General features: G+C 45.5%; 2 protein-coding genes across 6 annotated transcripts; one reads left to right on the top strand and one right to left on the bottom strand.

Annotated features, from left to right (window-relative positions):
* The first annotated feature begins 207 nt into the window (after positions 1-207).
* On the top strand, positions 208-12158 carry JMJD4 (jumonji domain containing 4). Of its 5 annotated transcripts, none has more exons than XM_027733235.2 (7): positions 208-270; positions 1552-2217; positions 5380-5545; positions 6607-6732; positions 7622-7889; positions 8725-8871; positions 10166-12158. In XM_027733235.2, exons 2-7 carry the CDS (start codon positions 1689-1691, stop codon positions 10475-10477), a joined length of 1548 nt encoding a protein of 515 aa, XP_027589036.2. In that variant the 5' UTR covers positions 208-270; positions 1552-1688; the 3' UTR covers positions 10478-12158. The 5 variants fall into 5 exon arrangements, with proteins under 5 accessions (XP_027589036.2, XP_039245695.1, XP_027589037.2 ...); XM_039389761.1 differs by lacking the exon at positions 208-270 and adding an exon at positions 410-430; XM_027733236.2 differs by lacking the exon at positions 208-270 and adding an exon at positions 430-505.
* Positions 11577-24884, bottom strand: LOC113994318 (ALS2 C-terminal-like protein; the record flags this gene model as incomplete). Its single annotated transcript, XM_039389763.1, has 11 exons — positions 11577-13172; positions 14151-14247; positions 15922-16071; positions 17751-17812; positions 17957-17999; positions 18674-18847; positions 20694-20762; positions 21935-22092; positions 22423-22516; positions 22826-22999; positions 24757-24884. Coding segments are annotated over 11 exons (1221 nt in total), but the record flags the coding sequence as incomplete, so codon positions are not given.
* Positions 24885-27873: the final 2989 nt, after the last annotated feature.

Below are 27873 nucleotides of genomic sequence, written 5' to 3'. Positions count from 1 at the left end.
CCCGGTTCGAGCCCCCAGACCCCCCCGTTCCTTCCCCCCCTCCCCTCTCGCACCTCCCTCGGCGCGGCCCCGGCCCCGCTCCGCGCCTGCGCACACCGCGCGCTCCCATTGGCCGAGCCCCGCGCCGCTGCGCTCCCCTTTTCGCCTCCCCCCCCACCCCGCCCGCCCCGCGCAGAGGTTCCGGCCGCGCCCGCCGTCGCCCCGTCGCCCCGTCGCCGTCCCCGCTGCCGCCACCGCTCGCTCCGGAGGGATGTCCCGCGGGGGGTGCGGGTGAGTATCGCTCCCTCTGTGGGCTCGGAGCCTCGGCGGGAAGCGGGAGGGCGGGTGGAGCGGCAGCGCGATGTGAGGATGGGGTGTGCGACGCGCTGTGGTGTCCGGGTGCCCCCCCCCCCCAGCTGGGAGGTCCGGGAAGGGGAATCCCGTCATGGAGGTCCTTTAATCCCTTGGAGCTGCGTGAGGGGGGAATTCCCTCCTGGAGGTCCCTTAATCCCACTGTGGTGTCCAGGTGTTCCCTTGAAATTCCCTCCTGGAGGTCCCTTAATCCCACTGAAGTATCCCCTTGGAACTCTGGGAGAAGAAATCCCCTCAGGGAGGCTACTTAATCCATTTTAGTGTTTCCTTGGGGCTCCATGAGGGGGAATTCCCTCGTGGAGGTCCCTTAATCCCTTGGAGCGTTCCCTTGGAGCTCCGTGAGGGGGGAATTCCCTCATGGAGGCCCCTTAATCCCGCTGTGGTGTCCTGGTGTTCCCTTGGAATCCTCTTATAGAGAACCCTTAATCCCACTGTGGTGTTCCCTTGGAGCTCTGGGAGGGAGTAATTTCTTCATGGAGGTCCTTTAATCCCTTGGAGTGTCCCCTTGGAGATCAGGGAGGGGAAAATTTACTCAAGGAGGTCCCTTAATCCTGCTGTGGTGTCCAGGTGTTCCTTTGGAAATCCCTCCTGGAGGTCCCTTAATCCCACTGAAGTATCCCCTTGGAGCTCTGGGAGGGGAAATCCCCTCATGAAGGCTCCTTAATCCATTTTAGTGTTCCCTTGGGGCTCCGTGAGGGGGGAATTCCCTCATGGAGGCCCCTTAATCCCACTGTGGTGTTCGGGTGTTCCCTTAGAATTCCCTCATGGAAAACACTTCATCCTGCTGTGGTGTCCTGGTGTTCCCTTGGAATCCAATCATGGAGAACCCTTAATCCCACTGTTGTATTCCCTTGGAGCCCCTTTATCCCCCCCTTCACCCTCAGTGTCTCCCCAATCCCAGCCCTACATCCCATGTGATTTATTTGCCCTCTCTTCCCCTCTGGGCTCAGTTTTCCCCCTTCCCTCCTTTTTATTCCTATTATTCCCTATTATCCCCCTTATTTTTAGGATGATTGCTGCCAGATCCTGAGAAAAAGGTCTGGGGAAGGGGAGAGGTGCCAGAGCTTGTATGTTCCAACAAAGGGATGATCCCACTACGATCACTTTCCCAAATATTTAGGGGGTTTCCTTCCCTCCATCCCTTCAATTAATGAATTTATCAGGAATATCCCACTGATTTTAATGTCTCTGCTGTTCCAGGAAGGAACCAGCCCTGGCAAGAAGGTGACAAGGGACAAGCAGCACCTTCACCATCCCCAGGGTGCCTCTTGCCAGCCATCCCACCCCATCTGACCTCCACAAACTATGGAAGATCCCAATTATCCCGCCCTGCTGGGATGCTCCTGCACCACTCCCTGTTTTCCCTCTCCTTTGCCGTGAGTTTTCCCAGATTTAGAGACTCCAATCCCGTTTTATTTTTGCCGTGGGAGAACGGAATCTGCTCGGCTAAGCCAGGAATTGCATCCAGCCTTTCTTGGCTAAGCCAGGAATTGCATCCAGCCTTTCTTGGCCAAGCCAGGAATTGCATCCAGCCTTTCTTGGCTAAGCCAGGAATTGCATCCAGCCTTTCTTGGCTAAGCCAGGAATTGCATCCAGCCTGCATGGACAGGGCAACCTTTGCCTGTTCCACTGCCTTTTTCCATGACTGCAGCCCCTCATCCCAGGCTGCTCCAGGCCTTCCCGGGGGTCACGTTGACTTCATTGAGAGAGTCGATTCCTTCACGTACTCGGATTTTTTCCGGGATTATTTGATTCCCAACCAGCCCTGTATTTTCTCAGCCAAGTTCACCGAGGATTGGGGCAGCAGGAGGAACTGGGTCACCCGGGATGGGAAGCCCAACTTTGAGCATCTGCTGCAGAAGTTTGGTGAGTCCTCCCTGACACACCTTTGACTTCAGCTGATTTTAGGAGTGGGACCAGAAACAAAAGCAGTTCTCCAACCTTTTTATTTTTTTTCCTAAATTAAAATTAATTTTCTCCACCTTTTCTTTACTTTTCTCCACTTTTCTCTATTATTCTCTGTTATTTTTTTCAGGTTTTTTCTCCACTTTTCCCCACCTTTTCTCCACTTTTCTCTATTATTTTCTATTATTTTTTCAATTTTTTCTCCACTTTTCCCCACCTTTACTCCACTTTTCTCTATTATTTTCTATTATTTTTTCATTTTTTTCTCCACCTTTTCTCCACCTTTTCTCCACCTTTTCTCCACCTTTTCCCCACCTTTTCTCCACCTTTTCCCCACCTTTTCCCCACCTTTTCCCCACCTTTTCCCCACCTTTTCCCCACCTTTTCCCCAATATTTTTTCTCCACTTTTCTCCACTTTTCTTCTCAATTTTTCTCCATTTTCTCTATTTTTTCTATTATTTTTCTCCATTTTTCTCTATTATTTTTCTCCGATTTTTCTCCATTTTTCTCTATTTTTTCTCTATTATTCTCATTTTTCTCTGTTTTTCTCTATTATTTTTCTCCAATTTTTCTCCATTATTTTTCTCCATTTTTTTCTCCAAATTTTTCCAATTTTTCTCCATTTTTCTCTTTTTTTCTCCATTATTCTCTATTATTTTCAATTTTTTTCTCCACTTTTCTCTGTTTTTCTCTATTATTTTTCTCCCTTTTTCTCTGTTTTTCTCCATCTTTTCTCCATTTTTCCTTATTATTTTTCCTTATTATTTTTCCTTATTATTTTTCCTTATTATTTTTCCTTATTATTTTTCCTTATTATTTTTCCTTATTATTTTTCCTTATTATTTTTCCTTATTATTTTTCCTTATTATTTTTCCTTATTATTTTTCCTTTTCTCCTTTTTTTCTCCTTTTTTTCCTCCACTTTCCCTCTCTTTTTCCTTATTTAATTGATATTTTTCCTCTCCTTTTTCCTTCTTAGATTGATACTTCCCCCTACTTATCATATTTTTATATTGATACTTTTCCCCTCGTTTCCCTTATTAATTGATACTTTTTCTCTCCTTATCTCACATTTATTATATTTAATAACTACAATATATTTAATCTTAACCACATAACTATTCTATTTATACTTTTGGAGATTTATTCACATTTTGGTTCGCAGATTCCAATCCCAAATTTAATTCCACAATAAAATAACTGAAAAAAAAACCCCTTTTATAATTTAACCACACCAATTTCTTCCCCTGCTTCACATTAACCAGAGGAACAGCCTGAAAATTCCCTCAGGAAAGGGGAAAAGGTTCTGTAGTCACAGTAAAATCTCTCTAAAATATTAATAGATTGAATAATTATAAATAATAACTAATATAATGTCTATCTATAATATAGGTAAATATATAGATATTGTATCATATGTAAAATTTCTATATAAAATAAATAATAAATACATAAAAGTGAACATGTACATTCCAAGTAATATAAACAATAATATTTCTACTCAATATAAAAATAATATTTGGAAATAATAGGCCTAATCTTTTTAAAGAATGACTAATTAGAATAGCCATTAGTTAATTATTAACAAGTTAGTTAAGATATTTATTATAGTTAATATATTTCTATTAAATTATATATATTAGTTAATATACTTAAATAGTTAATGTGCCTTTAATAATACATATTTTTACATATGTTTATATATTATTTATATATATATTATATATATATTTATATATATAATATATTATATATAATATATATTAAAATAATAACATATATATTTAAGTATAATGCATAAAAATGTTATATATAATTATATGTAAATATATGTTATATACATATTAATAATATATATAAAATATACATTTTACACATATATAATACATACAAATATATATTTTATAGACATACTTATATAATAATATACATATATATTTTATATACATATATATGTAATAATATATAGATAAATATTTTATAGAGATACATATGTAATAATATACATAAATATATATTTTATAGAGATGCATATGTAATAATATATATAAATATATATTTTATATACATATGTAATAATATCTATATTATATATGTATAATATATACATATTACATGTGTATAATATATATAATATGTATATATGTACATATGTTTTATATATATGTAATAATATTACATATATATATTAAATATATATACATAATACATAAATATATATTTATATTTATAGACATACATATATAATTAAATATAAATATGTACTTTATATACATACATATGTAATAGTATATATAAATATATATTTTATAGACATACATATATAATAATATATATAAAATATATATTTTCTAAGCATACATATATATCTATATAAAGATAGATCTAAACCTATGTATATATAAATATTTAATAGCATCAGTACCCCACTTCTAGTGGAGTTTCAAAGGAAAATCCAGGTCATTTTAAATAAATAACAGGCAAAATTGGGTCACATTGGAGAAATAACTGGAAAATTCAGGTGCCATTAAATAAATAAATCCCAATTTGGGTCCCGTTTGCCTGGAATGCTGATCCTGGGATAGGGGTTGTTCCTCCAGGTCTTTGGGAGCCTTTGAAGGTCCCTGAGGGTGACGTGGTCCTTCTGCTCTGCCCTGAGGGTGGTTGTGTTTTCCAGCAGAAGCCGTGGAATAACAGGAAAAGTTGGGTCACATTCAAGAAATAACTGGAAAATTCGGGTGGCATTAAATAAATCAATCCCGATTTTGGGTCCCGTTTGCCTGGAATGCTGATCCTGGGATAGGGATTGTTCCTCTGGATCTTTGGGAACCTTTGAAGGTCTCTGAGGGTGATCTGTCCTCCTGCCCTGCCCTGAGGGTGGTTGTGTTTTCCAGGAGAGGCCGTGGTGCCTGTCACCAAATAACAGGAAAAGTTGGGTCACATTCAAGAAATAACTGGAAAATTCAGGTGGCATTAAATAAATCAATCCCGATTTTGGGTCCCGTTTGCCTGGAATGCTGATCCTGGGATAGGGATTGTTCCTCTGGATCTTTGGGAACCTTTGAAGGTCTCTGAGGGTGATCTGTCCTCCTGCCCTGCCCTGAGGGTGGTTGTGTTTTCCAGGCGAGGCCGTGGTGCCCGTGGCCAACTGTGACATGAAGGAATACAATTCCAACCCCAAGGAGCAGCTGCCCTTCAAGGACTACGTGAAGTACTGGCAGGAATACATCCGGAACGGCTACCGCTCCTCCCGGGGCTGCCTCTACCTCAAGGACTGGCACCTCAGCAGGTGGGAGCTCTGCAGTGCCCTCAGTGCCCAGCTCCTGAGGCTCAGGGATTTGGGATTCTCTTGGGATTGTTCCTGGGGGAACTGGTTGTGGCCTTCCAGGAGCTGGAGGAGCTCCAAGAAAGATGGAGAGAGACTCCGGACAACGGCCTGGAGGGACAGGACAAGGGGGGATGGCTTCCCATTGCCAGAGGACAGGGATAGATGGGATAGTGGGAAGGAATTCTTGGCTAGGGGAGCTCGAGGAGTTCACCTGGAGAAGAGAAGGCTCCAGGGAGAGCTGAGTGCCCCTGGCAGGGCCTGAAGGGGCTCCAGGAGAGCTGGAGAGGGACTGGGGACAAGGGATGGAGGGACAGGACACAGGGAATGGCTTAAAGCTGAAAGAGGATAAATTTAGCTGGGATATGGGGAAAAAATTCCTGGCTGTGAGTGTGGGGAGGCCCCAGAATGGATTTCCCAGAGAAGCTGTGGCTGCTCCTGGATCCCTGGAAGTGTCCAAGGCCAGGTTGGAGCAACCTGGGATGGTGGAAGGTGTCCCTGCCCATGGCAGGGGGTGGAATGAGATGATCTTTAAGATCCCTTCCAACTCAAACCCTTGTAGAATTCCATGACTCCATGAACGTGATCCCACATGGAACCATGGCTGGGGATGGTCATCCAGTGCCTCAGGGGGCTCCAGGAGAGCTGGAGAGGGACTGGGGACAAGGCATGGAGGGACAGGACAAGGGGGAATGGCTTCCCACTGCCAGAGGGCAGGGATAGATGGGATATTGGGCAGGAATTCCTGGTTGGAAGGGTGGGGAGGCCCTGGCACAGGTTGCCCAGAGAAGCTGTGGCTGCTCCTGGATCCTTGGAAGTGTCCAAGGCCAGGTTGGAGCAACTTGGGATGGTGGGAAGCATCCCTGCCCATGGCAGGGATGATCTTTAAGCTCCCTTCCAACTCAGCCCATTCCATGATTCTTAATCCAGGATGATCGGTCTTTGGATCGAGATTTTGGACATAAGGGAGAGGTAGCAATGCCACATATTCCTGAGCCCCCTTTCCAACCCTTTCCCTTTCCCAGGGCTTTCCCAGAGCAGGATGTTTACACGACTCCCGTGTACTTCTCCTCCGACTGGCTCAACGAGTACTGGGATGCTGTGGCTGTGGACGATTATAGGTTTGTCTACATGGGACCCAAGGGCTCATGGTAAGGAAATGGCCTCTCTGTCATCCTTAGACACCCATTTTGAAGGTTAATATTCCAGGGAATTATCACGTTATCCTTCGGGATCTCACCACGCTGCAGAGTCCAGTGATCTGCCTGGATCCGTCCCAGGCAGCTCGTCTCTGTTTGTGAGCTGAACTCCTGCATCAGCCACAGGAAAAGCCTTGAATTGTGCACCCCAAACCCAGGTTATTTAAGGATTTGGAGCAGGAATTCCCTTGGGATCATCAGCCACTTGTGATTTGCAGGGTCAGCAGAAGCCTCGTGGAGGCACCGATGACTCAGATGTTCTGCAGGTGAAAATTCCAGCCCGGAATTAATGACAGTTATTTGCAGTTCCCATCCCAGAATATCCCACAGAATATCCCACAAATGGAGGGATTGGAGAGACAAACACTGGATTTGACAGGAAACACTCGACACTAAGGAGATACAGATAAATCTGTAGATAGAGAAAACGACTTAAACCAGCCAAAATTCCAGGAAGAAAAGGGCTCAGTGTCCCAGATTCTTGGTGTTTTTAGGATTTACATTAAAGTGTTTTGGCTCTGCCTTTCCTTAAACCTCTGTTTTTCCCTCGGGACTCAGATGTTCTGCAGGTGAAAATTCCAACCTGGCCTCAGTTATTAAGTGGCATTTGCAGTCTCCATCCCAGAATATCCCACAAATGGAGGGATTGGAGAGACAAACACTGGATTTGACAGGAAACACTCGACACTATGGAGATACAGATAAATCTGTAGATAAACAACTTAAACCAGCCAAAATTCCAGGAAGAAAAGGGCTCAATGTCCCAGATTCTTGGTGTTTTTAGGATTTACATTAAAGTGTTTTGGCTCTGCCTTCACTCCAACCTCTGTTTTTCCCCCAGGACACCGTTCCATGCCGACGTGTTCCGCTCCTACAGCTGGTCAGCAAACATCTGTGGCAGGAAGAAGTGGCTGCTGTATCCAGCAGGACAGGAGGAATTCCTGAAGGACAGACACGGCAACCTACCCTTCGACGTGACTGCCCCCAGCCTGCAGGACAGGAGGGTGTACCCTCGCTACAGCCAAAGCCAACCCCCCGTGGAGATCGTTCAGGAAGCAGGAGAGATTGTCTTCATTCCCAGTGGATGGCACCACCAGGTTTACAACCTGGTGAGACCCCTGGCACCAAACTGCTCATCAGGCAGCAGATTAACGGGATGAGGTTCAAGCAGGCCAAGGGCCGGGTCCTGCCCTTTGGCCACAACAACCCCCGGCAGCTCCAGGCTGGGCCAGAGGGGCTGGAGAGCAGCCAGGCAGGAAGGGAGCTGGGAGTGGGGATGGCCAGGGAGCTGAACAGGAGCCCGAGTGTGCCCAGGGGGACAAGAGGGCCAATGGATCCTGGCCTGGCTCAGGAACAGGGTGGCCAACAGGGCCAGGGAAGGGATTCTGCCCCTGGACTCAGCGCTGGGGAGGCCACCCCTGGAGTGCTGTGTCCAGTTCTGGGCCCTCAGCTCAGGAAGGACATGGAGGGGCTGGAGCAGGGCCAGGGAAGAGCAACAAGGCTGGGGAAGGGACTGGAGCACAAGTGCTGTGAGGAGAGGCTGAGGGAGCTGGGGGGGCTCAGCCTGGAGAAGAGGAGGCTCAGGGGAGACCTCCTCACTCTCTGCAACTCCCTGACAGGAGGGGGGAGCCAGGGGGGGGTTGGTCTCTTTTCCCAGGCAACCATCAGCAAGACAAGAGGGCTGGGTCTGCAGCTGTGCCAGGGGAGGTTTAGGTTGGACATTGGGAAGAATTTCTTTGCAGAGAGGGTGCTCAGCCATTGGAATGGGCTGCCCAGGGAAGAGGGGGATTCTCCATCCCTGTTGGTGTTTAAGGACAGACTGGATGTGGCATCAGTGCCATGGGCTGGGAACCACGGCGGGGTTGGATCAAGGGTTGGACTGGATGATCTCGGAGGTCCCTTCCAACCCAGCTGATTCCATGATTCCATGATTTATTCCCTCAGGAGGACACCATCTCCATCAACCACAACTGGGTGAACGGCTGCAACGTGGCCATCATGTGGTGCTTCCTGCAGGATGAACTGGCAGCTGTCCAGAGGGAGATCAACCAGTGGAAGGATCCTATGGATGACTGGCACCTCCAGTGCCAGGTACAACATGGATCTCACTCTCCAAAGGGATCAGATATTCCAGGGATTTATTGTGTCACTTATTAGCACTCTGAGACACAGAATTCCTTCCCTTCCTACCTGGAATTTACGTGTTTCCTAAAGAATTAGGGACTGGTGGCAGCTTGATTTTGCAGGAAGTCAAAACATTCCCTTAATAAGCTTGGGAATGGCTTGTGCCAGAGGATATTTGGTATGTCCTGGTTGGGATGTTGTTTGGAAAGCAAATGTTTCAACTGCTCTCCTTCAACTTCTCCTTTCAAGACTATTCCTGGGAGAGCTGGGGGGGTTCACCTGGAGAAGAGACGGATCCAGGGAGACCTTGGAGCCCCTTGCAGGGCCTAAAGGGGCTCCAGGAGAGCTGGAGAGGGACTGGGGACAAGGGATGGAGGGACAGGACACAAGGAATGGCTTTAAGCTGAAAGAGGATAAATTTAGATGGGATGTTGGGAAGGAATGTTGGCTGTGAGGGTGGGGAGGGACTGGGATGGATTTCCCAGAGAAACTGTGGCTGCCCCTGGATCCCTGGAAGTGTCCAAGGCCAGGTTGGAGCAACCTGGGCCAGTGGAAGGTGTCCCTGCCCATGGTAGGAGTGGGACTGGATAATCCTTAAGGTCCCTTCCAACTCAAAATATCCTGGAATTCTATGAAACAGTGAATTTAAAACAAGGATAATTTAGGGGAATTTTCTATGTCTGCAAATTGATGCTTTAAGAGCCCATATTTCTGCTGAGCAGGGTTGTACCTTGGGTGCTCTCCTGGCTCTGGCTGGGAAAGAATTCCTTCCCTCCCAAAATCTTTGCCATGAAACAAATGCAAAGCTTATTTCTGGAGGCTGTTCCTGGATGGATTTCCTCCAGAACTCCTTGGAAAACACAGCAATTCAGTCCTGATTAAAATCAGGCCGTTGGTTTTGGGGCCGGTGACACTTCAAACACAGATCACCAAAAATGATTAAATATAATCATTTATGATCCCATATAATTATTACCTTGATAAAATCTGATTTTTGGAATTTTGACTGGAAAGCTGGGGCTGCCCCTGGATCCCTGGAAGTGTCCAAGGCCAGGCTGGAGCAACCCGGGATAATGGAAGTTGTCCCTGCCCATGGTAGGGGTGGCACTGGATGATCCTTAAGGTCCCTTCCAACTCAAACCATCCTGGAATTCTATGAAACACAATGATTTATGATTCCAGACAATTATAACATGATTTGGTGATGTTTTCCCCTGGAATTTTCAGTGTTATTTCCATTTCAATCCCTCCCCGATTTTAGCTGATCATGAAGTCCTGCACGGGCATCGACTACAAGGAGTTCTACAACTTCCTCAAAGTCATTGCAGAGAACAGGATTTCCGTCTTGGAAAAGGGCCTGGATGACGAGGCTTTGGCCAAGAACACTTCCAAGGCTGCCATTTCCACCCTGGGAATGCTCCACGCCGTGTTCGACCTCAAGAGGACGGTGAAGGTCTTGACGTCGCTGAGCGCCAACGAGGATTTCAAGAAGCTGGATCTGACCTCCCTCTCCCCCCCTCCCGAGGCTTTGCTGCACCACCTCAAAGCTGCCATAGATACAGCCCTGCTCTGACTTCCCAGTCCCTGGGTTCTTTGGGAAAACCAACCTTTCCCAAAGGCTTTGGAGAAGGTTCCTCCTCCCCCGGTCACCGGCTGAAGCACAAAGAGCTTCCCTACGTTCGTTTGGGAGTCATTGGATGGAGGAGGGGAAAAAACAATCCCAGATAAAGGAAAACCCCCCTCAAATCTTGGCAGGATTTTCTTCCCAGTCAGGGAAGGGGGACAGAAGTTCCCTGTGGATAACCAAATTCCCTGTGCTTCCAAGAGCAAAGCTGCACTCCAGCTCTGCTTTGTCTCCTCACAGCTCCATGATTTGAAGGCTTCCAGGTGCAGCTCAGCTTATCTTTTCCTTCTTTTTTTTTTTTAGGGAATTTGAGCTAGTTTGCTCCCTTGGAAGCCTGAGCTGGAGCCTGGAAGTGCTGGCTCTACTTGTGTCCTCCAAAGCTGGAATTCTCAGGTGGAATCAGCCCTCCAACAGCTCCAGGGTTAAATTTAACATCCTAATTAAGACACTGGAGCCCTGATTGCAATTAGAGCACTATTAATTAAGCATGTGACCCCCCCCCCCACCCCTTTTCCCCCAAGCTGAAAAGGAGGAATTGGAATGCACTCCCACATTCCCACCCACAATTCCAAGGCACAGCAGGGATTTCTTTGATCAGGGAAGTCAGCCAGGAGCCTCCTCTCAGCTGCTCCACTGTGGTGGGCACACACCAACCAAGCCCTTTGCATGGTTCCAACAGCACAATTCCCAACTGGAATGCCCAAATATTCCCGGGGAAACCTCCCTCTAGCTCTTCCAGAGAAGCACAAATGGCTGCACACTGTTACCACTTTAGGGCTCACTTGAATTCTTGCTCAAGAACTTCCTCAATTTTTTTTTTCCCCCCCAAGGAAAAGCAGCTACAAACTGTATTTTTAGGAAGTGCAACAGCAGAAACCCGGAGTAGGCTGAGAATTCCCTCGTTTTCTAGATAATTCCCTGGGTTTGTACTCGCATGCACTTTTTGCATGTCCTTTTTCTAGTAGAAATAAAAAAAAAAATCTGCATTTTTGAGTAGCAAGTGGTACCTGGAATGAAAAACTCCTCACCCAGAGCATGGAAAAAAACGTGGAGAAAACAGCATTTTCTTTTTTTATTTTGGATCAAACCATCCCAGTGCTCCAACCTTCTGGCAGGAGGTTGGAAAAGCACCAGTTTTAAGCAGCTCCACAATTCCAATTTCACAGCCTGGTCCTCGGGGCTCTTTCCATTCTCCAAAACTCAAGCTGGAGTTTTCCTCCTTTTTAACGAGGAAAGGGACGTTTCCTAAAGGTGAGGGACAAGGATTCCCAGCTGCCAATCCTGGTTTTTGGTAGGAAAAGCACGTTTTTGGGCCTTGCATTCCTGCATGTTGTGACACTGGTGGTTAAAACCACGTAAAATGAGATTTATGGATCCAGATTTGGCACTTCCAATCCCTTCATTCCCAAGAATGAGCACTAAAAACCAACGAATCCAAGCAAATTCCCAAATGCTTGAAGGCAGCAAAGAGATTGGGATAAGGAGGAGGCAAGCCTGGAATCTCCCTTCAAATTTCCAACCAGCTTTATTTAAATACATCCAGTAGGAGACTCTCATCCCAATATATTAATTCTTGTAATCAGTGTTATTATTTATTAAAGCATCAATCCATGTGAGAAACAGGAGCCAAGAGCTTGTGTTTTGCCTGGATAGTTCATTAGTTACCTGGACAATTAATTCAGAGTCAAACTTTAAAAAATAATTTAAAAAAACAAGCAGGTTAAAATCTGTGTCGAAACCTCTCCAAATACACCTCACACGGGACTGGGAGGGACAAAAAATCCCAAATATCCCTTTGATTTTCCAAAGGAAGGCTAAATCCCAACCTGATTTTGGTGTCTAGGGGGGTCTGTCAGCACAAATCTCCTCGGAAAAGCAGCAGGAAAACCAGGTGTTTGCATGTTTTCTCTTCCCAGGAGTTGGGATTTCTCCCCCCAGACCAACATTCCTTTTCTTCCAAGCCCACGGGAAATCCCTGCAGAATTCCAGAGCAGCAGGAGCAGATCCAAGGTGCGGGTGTGACATTCCCTGAGGCTTCAATAAATCCACATCTTTTAGTCTCCTAAAACCATGGGAATTGGGGAATAGCAGCTTTCAAATGCCATGGACAGGTCCTGAGTTTAGCCCAGGGAGGAAGAGGAGTGGAGAAACCCCCTCTGCCCTCCAGGAATGGATTTTTTAGGAATGTGGGGGTGACCTCTCCAACCAGAAATGGTCCCACCCGAATTCCTGTGGTTTCTCTCCAATAAACCCTTCTCCTTTCTGTCCGTTCACCAGAGCAGGGAAAGGAGCTCCCTGGGATTTGCAGGACAAGGAAAACGAAACCCCAGGGCCAAAAGAAACCTTTTCCACTCGGGAAGAGATTCCCAACCACCAGCTGAGGTTGGATAGCGAAGGGTTTTATCCATCGGCACCCCCGCGTGTGCTTTAGGAGCAGGGTTATTCCAAGGAAACCCGCAGCTGATCCAAGAATTCTTCCCTTTGAAAGGCAGCCAGAGCAGCAGGGACACGAGGGATTCCTCATCCAGCAGGAAAGTGCAGCGGGAAGGACGTTCCCTTGGGATCCTGGGGCTCAGGAGCTGGGAGGCAGGGGGCAGTTCTCCCTCGGGTGGAGCCTCATCCTCTGGATGTGCTCGTAGCACGACTGGGAAGGAGCAGAACAAGGGAGTGAGGAGAAAGTTGGGAACTCAGGGACAAAATTTGGGAACTCGGGGACAAAAGTTGGGAATTTAGGGACAAAAATTGACAAATTCAGGGCCAAAATTTGAGAATTTTGGGGCCAAAAGTTGGCAATTTTGGGGCCAAAACTTGAGAACCTTGGGGCCAAAATTTGGCAACTTTGGGGCCAAAATCTGGCAGCTCGGGGCCAAAATTTGGCAAGTTTGAGGCCAAAATTGGAGAACTCTGGGGCCAAAAGTTGGGAATGTTGGGGTCAAAATTTGAGAACTTCTGGCCCAAAATTTGACAACTGTGGGGCAAATTTTGGGAACTTTGGGGACAAAAGTTGGCAACTTTGGGGCCAAAATTTGGCAGCTTTGAGGCCAAAACTGGAGAACTTGGGGCCAAAATTTGAGAACTTTGGGGCAAATTTTGGGAACTGGAGCCAAAACTTGAGAACCTTGGGGCCAAAATTTGGCAACTTTGGGGCCAAAATCTGACAACTTTCAGGGGCAAAATTTGGCAGCTTGGGCCAAAATTTGGCAAGTTCGAGGCCAAAATTGGGGAACTTTGGGGCCAAAAGTTGGGAATGTTGGGGTCAAAAGTTGGGAATGTTGGGGTCAAAACTGGAGAACCTCAGGGCCAAAATTTAACAACTTTGGGGCCAAAATTTGGCAACATGGGGGGCAAAATTTGGCAGCTTTGAAGCCAAAATCTGGGAACTTTGGGGCTAAAATCTGGCAACTTTGGGGCTAAAATTTGGGAACTCTGGGGCCAAAATAAGGGCTCTTGCAGCCAAAGAAGCTGTGCTGCTCCCAAGTTCAGGATTAAATCTGCTGTCAGTGAAGGATAAGGATATTCTCCCGATTGTTTGGGAAAATCAACTCCTGTTCCAGGCACAAAACCAGCCCCTAAAATTCCATCCCAGCCCAGCTTTGCTGCAAGTGGAAAAAAATTCCCTCACCTCCAGTGCTGTCAGCAGGAAGTCAAACATTCCTCCTTGGTTGGTGGGATCCATCAAGTCTCTGATCAGATGGATTTCAGCTCCCAGGTGCTGGATTCTAGGGAAGGAAAAGGTCCCAGTTTGGACAAATGGGTTGGAAGGGACCTTAAGGATCATCCAGGGACACCTCCCACTATCCCAGCCTGCTCCAACCTGGCCTTGGACACTTCCAAGGATGGGGCAGCCACAATTTATTGATGCTCCAGCATAAGAAAACTTCATTTTTCCCTCTTTTATTCCCTCCTGATCTCATTTACAGTCCAGGAAGATCCTTAGAAAACCTCCCTCACCCAGCACGGCCATGGGATATTCTGACAGGAAAAGAGAAAAAACACCCTCAAGGTGCTCCAGGGGTTGGATATTAGGGAAAATTTCTCCATGGAAAAGGTTGCCAAGCATTGGAACAGACTGTCCAGGGCAGTGGTGGAATCACATCCCTGGAATTGTTCAAAAACACGTGGATGTGGCACTTTGGGGACATGATTAGTGGTGAACATGAGTTGACTGAAGATCTTAAAGGTCTTTTCCTTAACAATTCTAAGATTCCATATAAAAATTTTAAATATTCCACCCTTTTTTTTTTTTTGGAGGCCAAACATATCCAGGAATCCTCGACAATCAGCCAAGGATTTTGGCTCCAATTTGCCAGGAGATCCAGTTTCCTTGGGCTGGATGGAGGCAAATTCCTGCAGTTCCACTGGAAGCCTCTGGCAGGAATGTGTCACACCCACAGGCATTCCAGCCAGGAAAACAAATCTGAGGTTCTAATAATTAATATAACCTTCTAATCTAATGGGCTAATTAACAAATATCACGGCCAAGACCTTCCCAGTCTCCAAACTGGATCCCAGTGCCCTGCAGAGAATGGAAAAGAGATGGAGGAGGGAGATGATGCCTTGAAGGCACCAAAAATCAGCCTTCAGAAGCTCCATGTCCCTGTTTTCTGTGGGAAAATGAGACTTCATTTCCCAGGACAACCCTGAATTATCCTCTGGGATAAGAGCTGGACACTCAGGAATTCCTCAATCACTTTATATCCTGGGCAACCCCATCCCAGCAGAGCTGGGTTAGGGTTACACAGAAACCCAAAAGCTCAGGAAAAACCACATTAAATCGCAAAATCCCAGTTTTTAATTTCAATTCTTTGGCCTGTAGGACCCCATTTCCCAGAATTATCCTCTGGGATAAGAGCTGGACACTCAGGAAGTCACTTTATATCCTGGCCAACCCCATCCCAGCAGAGCTGGCAGATCCCAACCCACAGAAACACAAAAGCTCAGGAAAAAGCAAATTAAATCCTCAAATCCCAGTTTTTACTTAAAGTCTTTGGCCTGTGAGACCCCATTTCCCAGGACAACCCAGAATTATGCTCTGGGATAAGAGATGGACACTCAGGAATTCCCCAATCACTCTATATTCTGGGCAACACCAGCTGGGTTGGGGTTACACAGAAACCCAAAAGCTCAGGAAAAAGCCCCTTAAAACCCCAAATCCCAGTTTTTACTTTGAATTCTTTGGCCTGTAGGACCCCATTTCCCAGGAAAACCCTTTATTATCCTCTGGGATAAGAGCTGGACACTCAGGAAGTCATTTTACATGCTGGCCAACCCCATCCCAGCAGAGCTGGCAGATCCCAACCCACAGAAACCCAAAAGCTGAGGCAAAAGCCCATTAAATCCCCAAAATCCCAGTTTTTAGCAGCAGGATCAGGAAAGGAGAAGGTGCCACGTACTTGGCTCTGGACACGACGTACATGAGGAGGGGCAGCAGGTCATCCATGGGCAGTTTGTAGTCCTTGCCCAGCACCCTGCCCACGGTGCCCTCCAGCTCCTCGTAGGTTTTCTGCAGGATCAGCAGCTTCTCCCTGGGATCCACCGTCGTGCTGCGGGCGGGAAAAGAACCCTGGCAAAGGGGCTCCCAACTCCACAGGCAGCAACTGAATTTTAGCTCAATTTTACCTGAATTTTAGCTCAATTTTACCTGAATTTTAGCTCAATTTTACCTGAATTTTAGCTCAATTTTACCTGAATTTTAGCTCAATTTTACCTTAAATTTAGCTGAATTTTAGCTAAATTTTACCTGAATTTTAGTTAAATTTTACCTGAATTTTAGCTCAATTTTAACTGAAATTTAGCTGAATTTTAGCTAAATTTTACCTGAATTTTAGTTAAATTTTACCTGAATTTTAGCTCAATTTTACCTTAAATTTAGCTGAATTTTAGCTAAATTTTACCTGAATTTTAGCTCAATTTTACCTGAATTTTAGCTCAATTTTACCTGAATTTTAGCTCAATTTTACCTGAATTTTCGCTCAATTTTACCTGAATTTTAGCTCAATTTTACCTGAATTTTAGCTCAATTTTACCTGAATTTTAGCTCAATTTTACCTGAATTTTAGCTCAATTTTACCTGAATTTTAGCTCAATTTTACCTGAATTTTAGCTCAATTTTACCTGAATTTTAGCTAAATTTTACCTGAATTTTAGCTGAATTTCAGTTAAGTTTTACCTGAATTTTACCTGAATTTCAGCTAAATTTTAGCTGAATTTTTGTTAAATTTTACCTGAATTTTAGTTAAATTTTACCTGACTTTTAGCTGAATTTTAGCTAAATTTTACCTGAATTTTAGCTGAATTTTAGCTAAATTTTAGCTAAATTTTACCTGAATTTTAGCTGAAATTTAGCTGAAATTCAGCTAAATTTTACCTGAAATTTAGCTGAATTTTACCTGAAATTTAGCTGAAATTTAGCTGAAATTCAGCTAAATTTTACCTGAATTTTAGTTAAATTTTACCTGAATTGTAGCTAAATTTTACCTGAATTTTAGCTCAATTTTATCTAAACTTTAGGTGAATTTTATCTACATTTTAGCTAAATTTTAGTTGAATTTCAGCTGAATTTTATCTATATTTTATCTAAACTTTAGCTGAATTTTATCTATATTTTATCTAAACTTTAGCTGAATTTTATCTACATTTCATCTAAATTTTAACTGAATTTTATCTACATTTCATCTAAATTTTAGCTGAATTTTATCTACATTTCATCTAAATTTTAGCTAGATTTTACCTGAATTTTAGCTAAATTTTATCTACATTTTAGTTGAATTTGAGCTGAATTTTGGCTAAATTTTATCTACATTTTATCTACATTTTAGGTGAATTTTAGCTGAATTTTATCGACATTTTATCTAAGTTTTAGCTGAATTTTAGCTGAACTTTATCTACATTTTAGTTGAATTTTAGCTGAATTTTGGCTAAATTTTATCTACATTTTAGCTGAATTTTAGCTAAAGTTTAGTGAAATTTTAGCTAAATTTCAGCTAAATTTTAACTGAATTTTATCTAAACTTTAGCTGAATTTTAGCTGAATTTTATCTACACTTTATCTAAATGTTATCTAAATTTTAGCTAAATATCATCTAAATTTCAGCTGATTTTTAGCTGAATTTTCTCTCAATTTTCTCTCTATTTTATCTAAATTTTACCTCCATTTTAGCTCAATTTTCTCCCCCGTCTATATTAACAACATTGAATGAAATCCCAAATTTCCCGGACTCACATGAGCTTCTGCAAACACTCGGTGGCCGACAGGAAACACTTGTCCTTGATCAGGGAGCGCCTCTGGAAAGGAGACACAGAGCCTTTGGAACATCTCCCAGCCCCAAAGGAATTGCCAAGGAGGTGATGGATCCCTAAGGAAGCTCCAGCCCCGCGCCACATTCCCAATCCCATCCCGAAGAGCCGGAATTCCGGGATGTTTCTCACCTGGTTGGTCGTCAGGGTGAGATCCTTGAGAGGCCAGAGGTGCCTGGAAGGAGATCACAGAGACATTGAGAAGGGCTGAGCCCGCCCTAAATCCACCTCCACTGCTCCAGGGATAATTACTATTCATTAATTTGGCTCATTAATCCAGGCAAAGGGTTGATTTTACTCCGAGATTCTCCTGAAAATAATCAATTTGGGAGAGTTTGGGAACCTTCAGCTTCAACTCCTCCCACTGAGCCCAGACTGAATCCAACGGGCACTCCGGGTGTCCCTGAGGTGCAGATGATGCTGTGGTGGGAAAGCTGGTGGAGTTTGGCCCCACATCCCATTCCAGAGGTGGATTTAGCAGCAGGAATGGCTGAAGGGATCACCTGACTCCTCATTTTTGAGTCTGTGTGTCTCCACTCTCAGAGCAGACACCACTGTTGCCCTTTCTAAGACACATTTATAAGCTCTGGCTGGTCGGTCCCAAGTCGGAACAAAGCTTTTTTTTTGAGGTAATAAAAGGGTTTTCCAGCCAAAAATTAAAATTAGTCCAGCTATTTGCAGCTTTTCCCTAGTCAATGCTGCCCTTCCAGGACAGGCAGGCACTTCCTGGCAGGATTTCCTCTGGCAGCACAAAACCTCAGTGCTACAGCCACTGACGGACCAGGAACAGGCTCCAGGTCCTTCCCAGGATCCCAGCCACGTATCCAGGGATGGAAAAACGCCACTTACTTCTGCACATCCAGAAATTCCAGGAGCTTGATGTCAGGGAACAGGCTGAGGTCCACGATGCCCTGGCAGTACAGGTCATCTTCCCTCTCGTGGTACAGCATGTAGAGCATGAAGAGCTCGGGGTAGAAGCAGGGCAGGATCAGGGGCAGGACCACACTGGAGGCCTTCTGGTCACTGGGGCAGAGAAAAACAATCCTACAGTGACATTCCAACCTCAAACATTCCCCAAACCACCCGGCACACGAGGGAAGAGGCAGCTTCCAAGACCTCGAGGTGTTCTCCTTGTTCTCCCCTCCTTCCCCCTCCCGAGTTCAGTGTCCCAGCTGGGCTGGAGTGACCTCCAGGACACTCATCCCAGCTGGAGATCCTGCTGCATCCTGTGCTGTGGGATAGGACAGAGCTCCACAAGATTTCCTTCATCCCTGGGAGAAACCTGGAGCACCAGAGACCTGGCTCCAGCTTTTCTTCCTGAGCTCTTTCAAGAGGAACTCAATCTCCAGCTTTTCTTTCTGAGCTCTTTCAAGAGGAACTCAATCTCCAGCTTTTCCTTCTGAGCTCTTTCAGTAAAAACTCATCTCCAGCTTTTCCTTCTGAGCTCTTTCAGTAGAAATTCCGCTTTTCTTCCTGAGCTCTTTCAGCAGAAACTCATCTCCAGCTTTTCTTCCTGAGCTCTTTGAGCAGAAACTCATCTCCAGCTTTTCTTCCTGAGCTCTTTCAAGAGAAACTCGATCTCCAGCTTTTCTTTTTGAGCTGTCTCAGTAAAAACTCATCTCCAGCTTTTCTTTCTGAGCTCTTTCAGCAGAAACTCATCTCCAGCTTTTCTTTCTGAGCTCTTTCAGTAGAAACTCATCTCCAGCTTTTCTTTTTGAGCTGTCTCAGTAAAAACTCATCTCCAGCTTTTCTTTTTGAGCTGTCTCAGCAGAAATTCAGCTCCAGCTTTTCTTCCTGAGCTCTTTCAGCAGAAACTCATCTCCAGCTTTTCTTTCTGAGCTCTTTCAGCAGAAACTCATCTCCAGCTTTTCTTTCTGAGCTCTTTCAGTAGAAACTCATCTCCAGCTTTTCTTTTTGAGCTGTCTCAGTAAAAACTCATCTCCAGCTTTTCTTTTTGAGCTGTCTCAGCAGAAATTCAGCTCCAGCTTTTCTTCCTGAGCTCTTTCAGCAGAAACTCATCTCCAGCTTTTCTTCCTGAGCTCTTTCAGTAGAAATTCATCTCCAGCTTTTCTTCCTGAGCTCTTTCAGTAGAAATTCATCTCCAGCTTTTCTTTCTGAGCTCTTTCAGTAGAAATTCAGCTTTTCTTCCTGAGCTCTTTGAGCAGAAACTCATCTCCAGCTTTTCTTCCTGAGCTCTTTCAAGAGAAACTCAATCTCCAGCTTTTCCTTCTGAGCTCTTTCAGCAGAAATTCATCTGCAGCTTTTCTTCCTGAGCTCTTTAAGTAAAAACTCATCTCCAGCTTTTCTTCCTGAGCTCTTTCAGTAAAAACTCATCTCCAGCTTTTCTTTCTGAGCTCTTTCAGCAGAAATTCATCTCCAGCTTTTCCTTCTGAGCTCTTTTCAGTGGAGCATTTGTTATTTCTTAAGGGAAAAGCCCCAAATAAATTCCCTTGCAGCCCTTTTCCAGCTGCCCACAATGCCACCAACCTCTTGGCTTCGTTCAGCCCCCATGGGAATGGTTTCAGGTTCAAAGAGAAATCCAGGCCAAACAGGGACAGCTGAGAAAAGAGGCTTCTTCTCACTCCCAAAAACCCCAAATCTGTGTCTCCCACTATTATTCCCACTTTCCTGTTCTAGGAACAACACATCTTCTCCCTCCTTTGCCAGTGGCTTCTGCTCCAGAACATGAGTAGAAGAAGTTGTTTTCTTGCTTCAAGCAGAACTCCTGAACTCTTTGCACCCTGAGGGAAGTGTGGGCACTAAACCTGCCCCAAAGGGACCCACACAGAGAGTTCAGTACCTGATGTGTTTTAGGAGACACCCCATTGTCCAAACAGCTTGGAATGACATTCCCAGTGGTGACACCTACCTCATGTCTCCATCCACAGCCCTTGGGGACAGTTGGCCTTTCTGTTCCAGTGCCAAATGGAGCAAACCCCTGAAAGAGCAGCAGGAACAAGGTTTAGTTCCCTCCCTCCTTTTTTTTTTTAGGGATAATCAAAGAGCAACAGGATCCCAGTGATGCCTTTGATCCAGGCCTTAATTCTGATCCACAGGCCTTAATTACCCACATGGTTGAGTAATCTCTGCCCACATAGGCCGAGCTCAATGTCGTGCTTACGCTGCACGTCCTAAACTCCTGCTGGGTTGGGCCTTGCTGAGCTTAAGCTGTTGGTGGAAAAAGGGCTGGACATGCCCCATCCATGTGCTCTGGCAGCCTGGAAAGCCAGTGGTGTCCTGGGATGACCCCACAGCTGGGGAGGGGGGAATTCAGGTGAGACCCCCTCCTTGCAGAGCTGCCTGAAAGAGTCCAGGGAGGCACCAACATGATCCGAGGGCTGGAGCAGCTCTGCTGGGAGGAAAGGCTGGGAGAGCTGGGATTGTTCAGCCTGGAGAAGAGAAGCTTTGGGAGGAAATAATTGTGGCCTTCCAGGACCTGAAGGAGCCACAAGAAAGATGGAGAGAGACTGTTTACAAGGGATGGAGGGACAGGACACAGGGAATGGCTTCAAACTGACAGAGGGCAGAGATAGATGGGATATTGGGAAGGAATTCCTGGCTGGGAGGGTGGGGAGGCCCTGGCACAGGTTGTCCAGAGAAGCTGTGGCTGCCCCTGGATCCCTGGAAGTGTCCAAGGCCAGGTTGGAGCAACCTGGGCTAGTGGAAGGTGTCCCTGCCCATGGCAGGGGGTGGCACTGGATCCTCTTTAAGGTCCCTTCCAACCCAAACCATTCTGGGATTCTATTTCTCCTTCAAACACGGATATCACACCCCTGCTGTGTGCCCTGACACACTTTGCTGCCCTCAGTTCTTAGGGAGGTTTTTTTGCTTCCTATTCGTCTAAATGAAGTGTTATTATGGGCAGCAGCTCCTTGAGCTGCCACAGCTCAGTGAGATTCCCAATAAAGCCCCTGGGTCATATAATAACCACATAATAGCCATAATAAAGGTTTTCCAGGTCCATATGATCTCAGTTATTGCAAATAACTCTTAATTTAACACCATTCTGAAGCACCTCCCCCCAAAAAACATGTGATTAAAGCACATCCCCTGTAAACACCATCCCAATGTTCTCCTCCCCATTGGAAGGACTCAACCCGCTCGACTCACCGGTAGAATTCCCAAATTTTCTTGGCGTAGTACTTGACCTCCTCCTGTGCCATGGTCAGCAGGTGCCTGTTGGCCCCGATCCCGGAATATGTTGCCTGGAAAGCGACTGTCAGGGCCTTCAGCAGCTTGCCCAGAGGGTGCAGGGAGGACTTCAACGCCTGCAGGAGGCGGGAAAATTCAATGCCACACGTCGGCGTTGCCATCAGTGGAGGAAAACACCCCAAAAGGCCCCCCAGCCTCCTCCTGGCAGCAAAGGAGGACAAGCCCAGAGGTGACATCATTTCCAGCAGCTGGAGAACCAAGATTTCTCCACAGCTCTGCACAAAATGAGTGGCCAAAGAGCATGAGGGACAAGCCTGTTCTTGACATAATTTAGGGAAGTTCTTGAAGCCTCTGGCCATGTTTTATGTGCTGTCAAATTAACAGCAATTTGCCCGGCCCTGTGTCCATGTCTGGTGGCCAAACCTGGATTATTTTAAGCTTTTTACCTTCTCTAAATAACTCTGTATCGACTCCAGCTCCTGGTGCTGGACAAGCTCTTCAAGGATATCTTCAATTTTCCAGGATACGTCCTCAGTCCCCCTGAAAGGATGAGAAGTGAGGGAGGAAAAAAGAGGTGAGCTTCCCACAAGGAAGCTCTGGGATAAATCCAGGTGGGTATCACAGGTAGATTCCAAAGGGGCAATAAAACAATTAGAAGGAATGAATTTTTCACTTGTCAGACTCAACCTCAACAGCACGACTTTAAATTGAGGGGTAAAATCCCTCCTCCTGCTTCATGAGAAGGAACAACTGGAAAATGCTCAAGTTCACGACTTTAAAACATGATTTCAATCAGACCCTGATTTAAATGGGTTCCTCTGTGGCAACGAGGCCCTGGAATATTCCTACCTTTGGCAGAAGAGATATTCCTGAGATTTCCTCAGCTCCTTGCTGGTTTGGATGTGGAACCCTGTGAAAGACTCTTCCATCTCTTCCTTGCAGCCAGACTGGAGGAATTCCAGGAACTGGTCATAGATTCCCTTCCACCTCTTCTCCACTGGGAACTCCCTGAGGCCCAGCTGACTGGAAAGTGGAACGTGGCATTAGGATTTCCTGGATCCCCCTTTAATCACTTCAGACCTCACCTTCAAATAGGGGAGGTTCTCCAGGGTTGGGATTAACTCAGGGATGGAGCCAGGCTGGGAGAGCTGGGGGGGTTTCCCTGGAGAAGAGAAGGCTCCAGGGAGAGCTGAGAGCCCCTGGCAGGGCCTAAAGGGGCTCCAGGAGAGCTGGAGAGGGACTGGGGACAAGGGATGGAGGGACAGCACACAGGGAATGGCTTTAAGCTATAAAAGGATAAATTTAGGTGGGATATTGGGAAGGAATTCCTGGCTGTGAGGGTGGGGAGGAACTGGGATGGATTTCCCAGAGAAGCTGTGGCTGCCCCTGGATCCCTGGAAGTGTCCGAGGCCAGGCTGGAGCAACCTGGGCTAGTGGAAGGTGTCCCTGCCCATGGCAGGGGGTGGGACTGGGTGACCTTAATGTCCCTTCCCACCCAAACCATTCCATGCTGACTCCCTGATGTTCTGTAGGAGCAGAGGAACATGGAAGTGCCCAACTGGGAATTCAATAAAAGCAACTCAGGTCCCTTGTCCTGACAATGAGGTGCTTTGGGCGAAGAAAAATTCCTGGTGTGTGGAACATAAATAACCTCAACTTCTGCTGGTCACAGACTTCCTTGGCCCCTGGTGGATGTCCCTAAACCCAGACCATTTATCTCACCCCAAAGCCTTCAGAAGAGCAACCACCACCAGCAGCTATTTCTGCCTGGAAAGAACAGGAGCTGTTTCTGCAACAGGAATGACGGACTGGAAATGTTTTGCAGAGGAAAGAGGAGGAAACTGAACTGGGGTTTGTGAGAGGAAATGGAATTTGTGAGGACAGGCAGCTGGGTTTTTTTCCCCACTGGGACTCCCTCCTGTGAGTTAAACTGGCTGAATCCAGGTCCTCCAGCTTGGCATCCCTTGGCAGGGTTCAGCCCTGAAATGAGGGATGTGGTCTGATGGCTCCAGCTCAGCCATTCCTGCCTTGTATTCCCACCATTTCCTGCCAAAACAGGAGCAGCAGCTCTGATCTTCCACGTGGAGGGCAGTGGCAGGGTGGGAGGAGAACATCTCTTCTCCCCTTCCCACCTGGCATTAATTGAGGTCCTGGAGCAGGTCCAGGGAAGAGCAACGAGGCTGGGGAAGGGACTGGAGCACAAGTGCTGTGAGGAGAGGCTGAGGGAGCTGGGGGGGCTCAGCCTGGAGAAGAGGAGGCTCAGGGGAGACCTCCTCACTCTCTGCAACTCCCTGACAGGAGGGGGGAGCCAGGGGGGGGTTGGTCTCTTTTCCCAGGAACCATCAGCAAGACAAGAGGGCTGGGTCTTCAGCTGTGCCAGGGGAGGGTTAGGTTGGAGATCAGGAAGAATTTCTTTGCAGAGAGGGTGCTCAGCCATTGGAATGGGCTGCCCAGGGAAGGGGGGGATTCTCCATCCCTGGAGGTGTTTAAGCTGAGACTGGATGTGGCATCAGTGCCATGGGCTGGGAACCACGGCGGGGTTGGATCAAGGGTTGGACTGGATGATCTCGGAGGTCCCTTCCAACCCAGCTGATTCCATGATTCTATAATTCTGTGATTAACACCACGACAACCTCTGCTCTCCTTTCCTCCTTCTCCCCTAACCCAGTTTTCAGCTCCAATCTCTGCCAGGGCTGCTTTGATCCCCACAGGAATTATCCACGACCCCTCCCGGAGCCCAAATCCAAGCCCTGGCCGGGGAATCCGCCGGCTCTGCTCACGTTTTGGTGATCCTCTCATCCAGCTGCTCGCTGGAGGTGTTGAGGACGCCGTGGGTCTGGAGGCCTTGGCCCGACTTGTTGGTGAAGGTTCCCTCCAAAACGAAGCCGTTGGCGAAGGAGAGCTTTCCCTGCGGAGGAGGAATCCAGGGTTACTCTGCCAGGAGCTCGTTAGAGGCAGGAAACGAGCTGGACCAAGAGCTCAAAGTCTCTTTTCAGCAGCGCCAGCTCTTGAAAAGGTGGCTCAGGACAAACTTCCACCCCGGAGGTGGAGATTCCAGCAGCCAAAGCAATGGTGTCAATAAAGTGGCAGCAACTGGAGCCAACACATCCCAAAAATCCCAGATTAAAACCTTTGCATTAGTCCCTACAAAATCTCCTTTGACTTATTAAATCTGGCTTAAATCTGACAATAGTTTAAACAAAACAGGAGTGAAGGAATGAAGCTTCAATGATGTCAATAAAGTGGCAGTAACTGGAGCCAACACATCCCACAATCCCAGATTAAACCCTTTGCATTATTCCCTACAAACCCTCAAAATCTCCTTTGAGTTGTTAATAATTCTCTGCCTTAAAATTGGCAATAGTTTAAACAGGAGTGAAGGAATGAAGCTTCAGTGATGTCAATAAAGTGGCAGCAACTGGAGCCAACACATCCCACAATCCCAGATTAAAACCTTTGCATTATTTCCTACAAAATCTCCTTTGACTTATTAAATCTGGCTTAAATCTGACAATAGTTTAAACTAAACAGGAGTGAAGGGATGAAGCTTCAATAATGTCAGTAAAGTGGCAGCAACTGGAGCCAACACATCCCAAAAATCCCAGATTAAACCCTTTACATTATTCCCTACAAACCCTCAAAATCTCCTTTGATTTATTAATAATTCTCTGGCTTAAATTTAACAATAGTTTAAACTAAACAGGAGTAAAGGGATGAAGCTTCAATGATGTCAATAAAGTGGCAGCAACTGGAGTCAACACATCCCAAAAATCCCAGATTAAAACCTTTACATTATTCCCTACAAACTCTCAGAATCTCCTTTGAGTTGTTAATAATTCTCTGGCTTAAATTTAACAATAGTTTAAACAGGATTGAAGGAATGAAGCTTCAATGATGTCAATAAGGTGGCAGCAACTGGAGTCAACACATCCCAAAAATTCCAGATTAAACCTTTTGCATTATTCCCTACAAAATCTCCTTTGAGTTATTAATAATTCTCTGGCTTAAATCTGACAATAGTTTAAACTAAACAGGATTGAAGGGATGAAGCTTCAATGATGTCAATAAAGTGGCAGCAACTGGAGCCAACACATCCCACAGTCCCAGATTAAACCCTCTGCATTATTCCCTACAAACCCTCAAAATCTCCTTTGAGTTGTTAATAATTCTCTGCCTTAAAATTGGCAATAGTTTAAACTAAACAGGATTGAAGGGATGAAGCTTCAATGATGTCAATAAAGTGGCAGCAACTGGAGTCAACACATCCCAAAAATCCCAGATTAAACCCTTTGCATTATTCCCTACAAACTCTCAGAATCTTTGAGTTATTAAATCTGCCTTAAATCTGACAATAGTTTAAACTAACAGGAGCAAAGGGATGAAGCTTCAGTGATGTCAGTAAAGTGGCAGCAACTGGAGCCAACACATCCCAAAAATCCCAGATTAAACCCTTTGCATTATTCCCTACAAACCCTCAAAATCTCCTTTGAGTTATTAAATCTGCCCTAAATCTGACAATAGTTTAAACTAAACAGGAGTGAAGGGATGAAGCTTCGATTTCTCCCAGTTTTCCCTCAAACCACAGGGAATTTTGGCCTCCCAGGTGTGGGGGAATCACATGACCTTCACCATAAACACCTTCAAACTTGGAAAACTTGGGAGTTGGCTGCTCCCAAGGCAAACCTAAATTCTCTGAGGCAAACCCAGGACATGCAGCAGCTCGACTCAGACTTGGAGGATTTAATTAAAGCCAAAGCCAAACAATATCCTGGAACAGGAGCCTGAAATCCTCCTGGCTCGTGGCAGGAGGCCCATTCCAGCTCTGGATAAAGACCAGATTTCTCTGGACCAACCACTAAAATCAAGATGAATTTTGGAGGCTCTGAGCTAATTAATGTCAGACGAATTTTGGAGGCTCTGAGCTAATTAATGTCAGACGAATTTTGGAGGCTCTGAGCTAATTAATGTCAGATGAATTTTGGAGGCTCTGAGCACTGTAATCAATGTCTGTGAGGAAGATGATGACAAGCTCTTCCTCCCCTGAGAGTCATTAATGACAAGGCTCATTTGCACTCATTAGCAAGGCTCTGTTTTGACACCTCTCCGTGTGATCCAAGCCCACATTTCCTGCCAGGCTCATCCCATTGTTGAGGAAGGAGCTGGAGGAGGAGTTTTCCTTCCCCAGGGGATTTTCTCACCACTCTGAGCAGATATTTCTGCCCACATTGCAAAATTGGGCTGCCAAACCCCTCAGCTGTGGGGTAACACCTCGGGTTGGTTGCATTTCCTGTGTCCCCAAACCACTGCAAAAAGGCTGAAAATGTGAGTTTGAAGGAGATAAAAACATCCCAAGTGCAGCTGGGAAGAACAGGCAAAAATGTCCCACAAAAACAAGCGAAGAAAAGCAAAATCCAACAAAAAAAACCTCAACGGCAACAACGAAATAATAATAAAAAAAAACAAAGCAAAACGAAAAATAAACAAAGTCAAAAAAGCAAACTACAAAAATCTACATAAAAAATAAGCAAATAACAAATAAAAACAAAAGAAAACAGAAAAAAAACAAATAATCAAATAATCAGACAAAACAACAATCAAAAAATCAAAGTATAAAAAGCTACACAAAACCCAAGCAAATAACAAATAAAAGCAAAAAAAACCAAAAATCAGAAAAACCAAATAATCAAATAACCAGAAAAAACAATAATCAAAAAACAAAACTACCAAAAGCTACACAAAAACCAAGCAAATAACAAATAAAAACAAAAAAATCTCAATGATCAGAAAAACCAATTAATCAAATAATCAGAAAAAAGAACAATCAAAAAATCAAACTACGAAAAGCTACACAAAAAACAAGCAAATAACAAATAAAACCCAATAACCAGAAAAACCCC

The sequence above is a fragment of the Pipra filicauda genome, unplaced genomic scaffold (assembly GCF_003945595.2).
Source record: "Pipra filicauda isolate LSUMZ 115617 unplaced genomic scaffold, ASM394559v2 scaffold765_size102362_pilon, whole genome shotgun sequence".
Classification (NCBI taxonomy): domain Eukaryota; kingdom Metazoa; phylum Chordata; class Aves; order Passeriformes; family Pipridae; genus Pipra; species Pipra filicauda.
This window is presented reverse-complemented; position numbering and strand designations above follow the sequence as displayed.

Excerpts from the sequence above, each read along its gene's own strand:
- JMJD4 (XM_027733235.2), top strand. The coding sequence starts at position 1,689 with ATGCTCCTGCACCACTCCCTGTTTTCCCTCTCCTTTGCCGTGAGTTTT. Across the intron at positions 2,218-5,379 it reads GCATCTGCTGCAGAAGTTTG|GCGAGGCCGTGGTGCCCGTG; the intron begins GTGAGTCCTCCC and ends TGTGTTTTCCAG. Across the intron at positions 8,872-10,165 it reads ACTGGCACCTCCAGTGCCAG|CTGATCATGAAGTCCTGCAC; the intron begins GTACAACATGGA and ends CCCCGATTTTAG.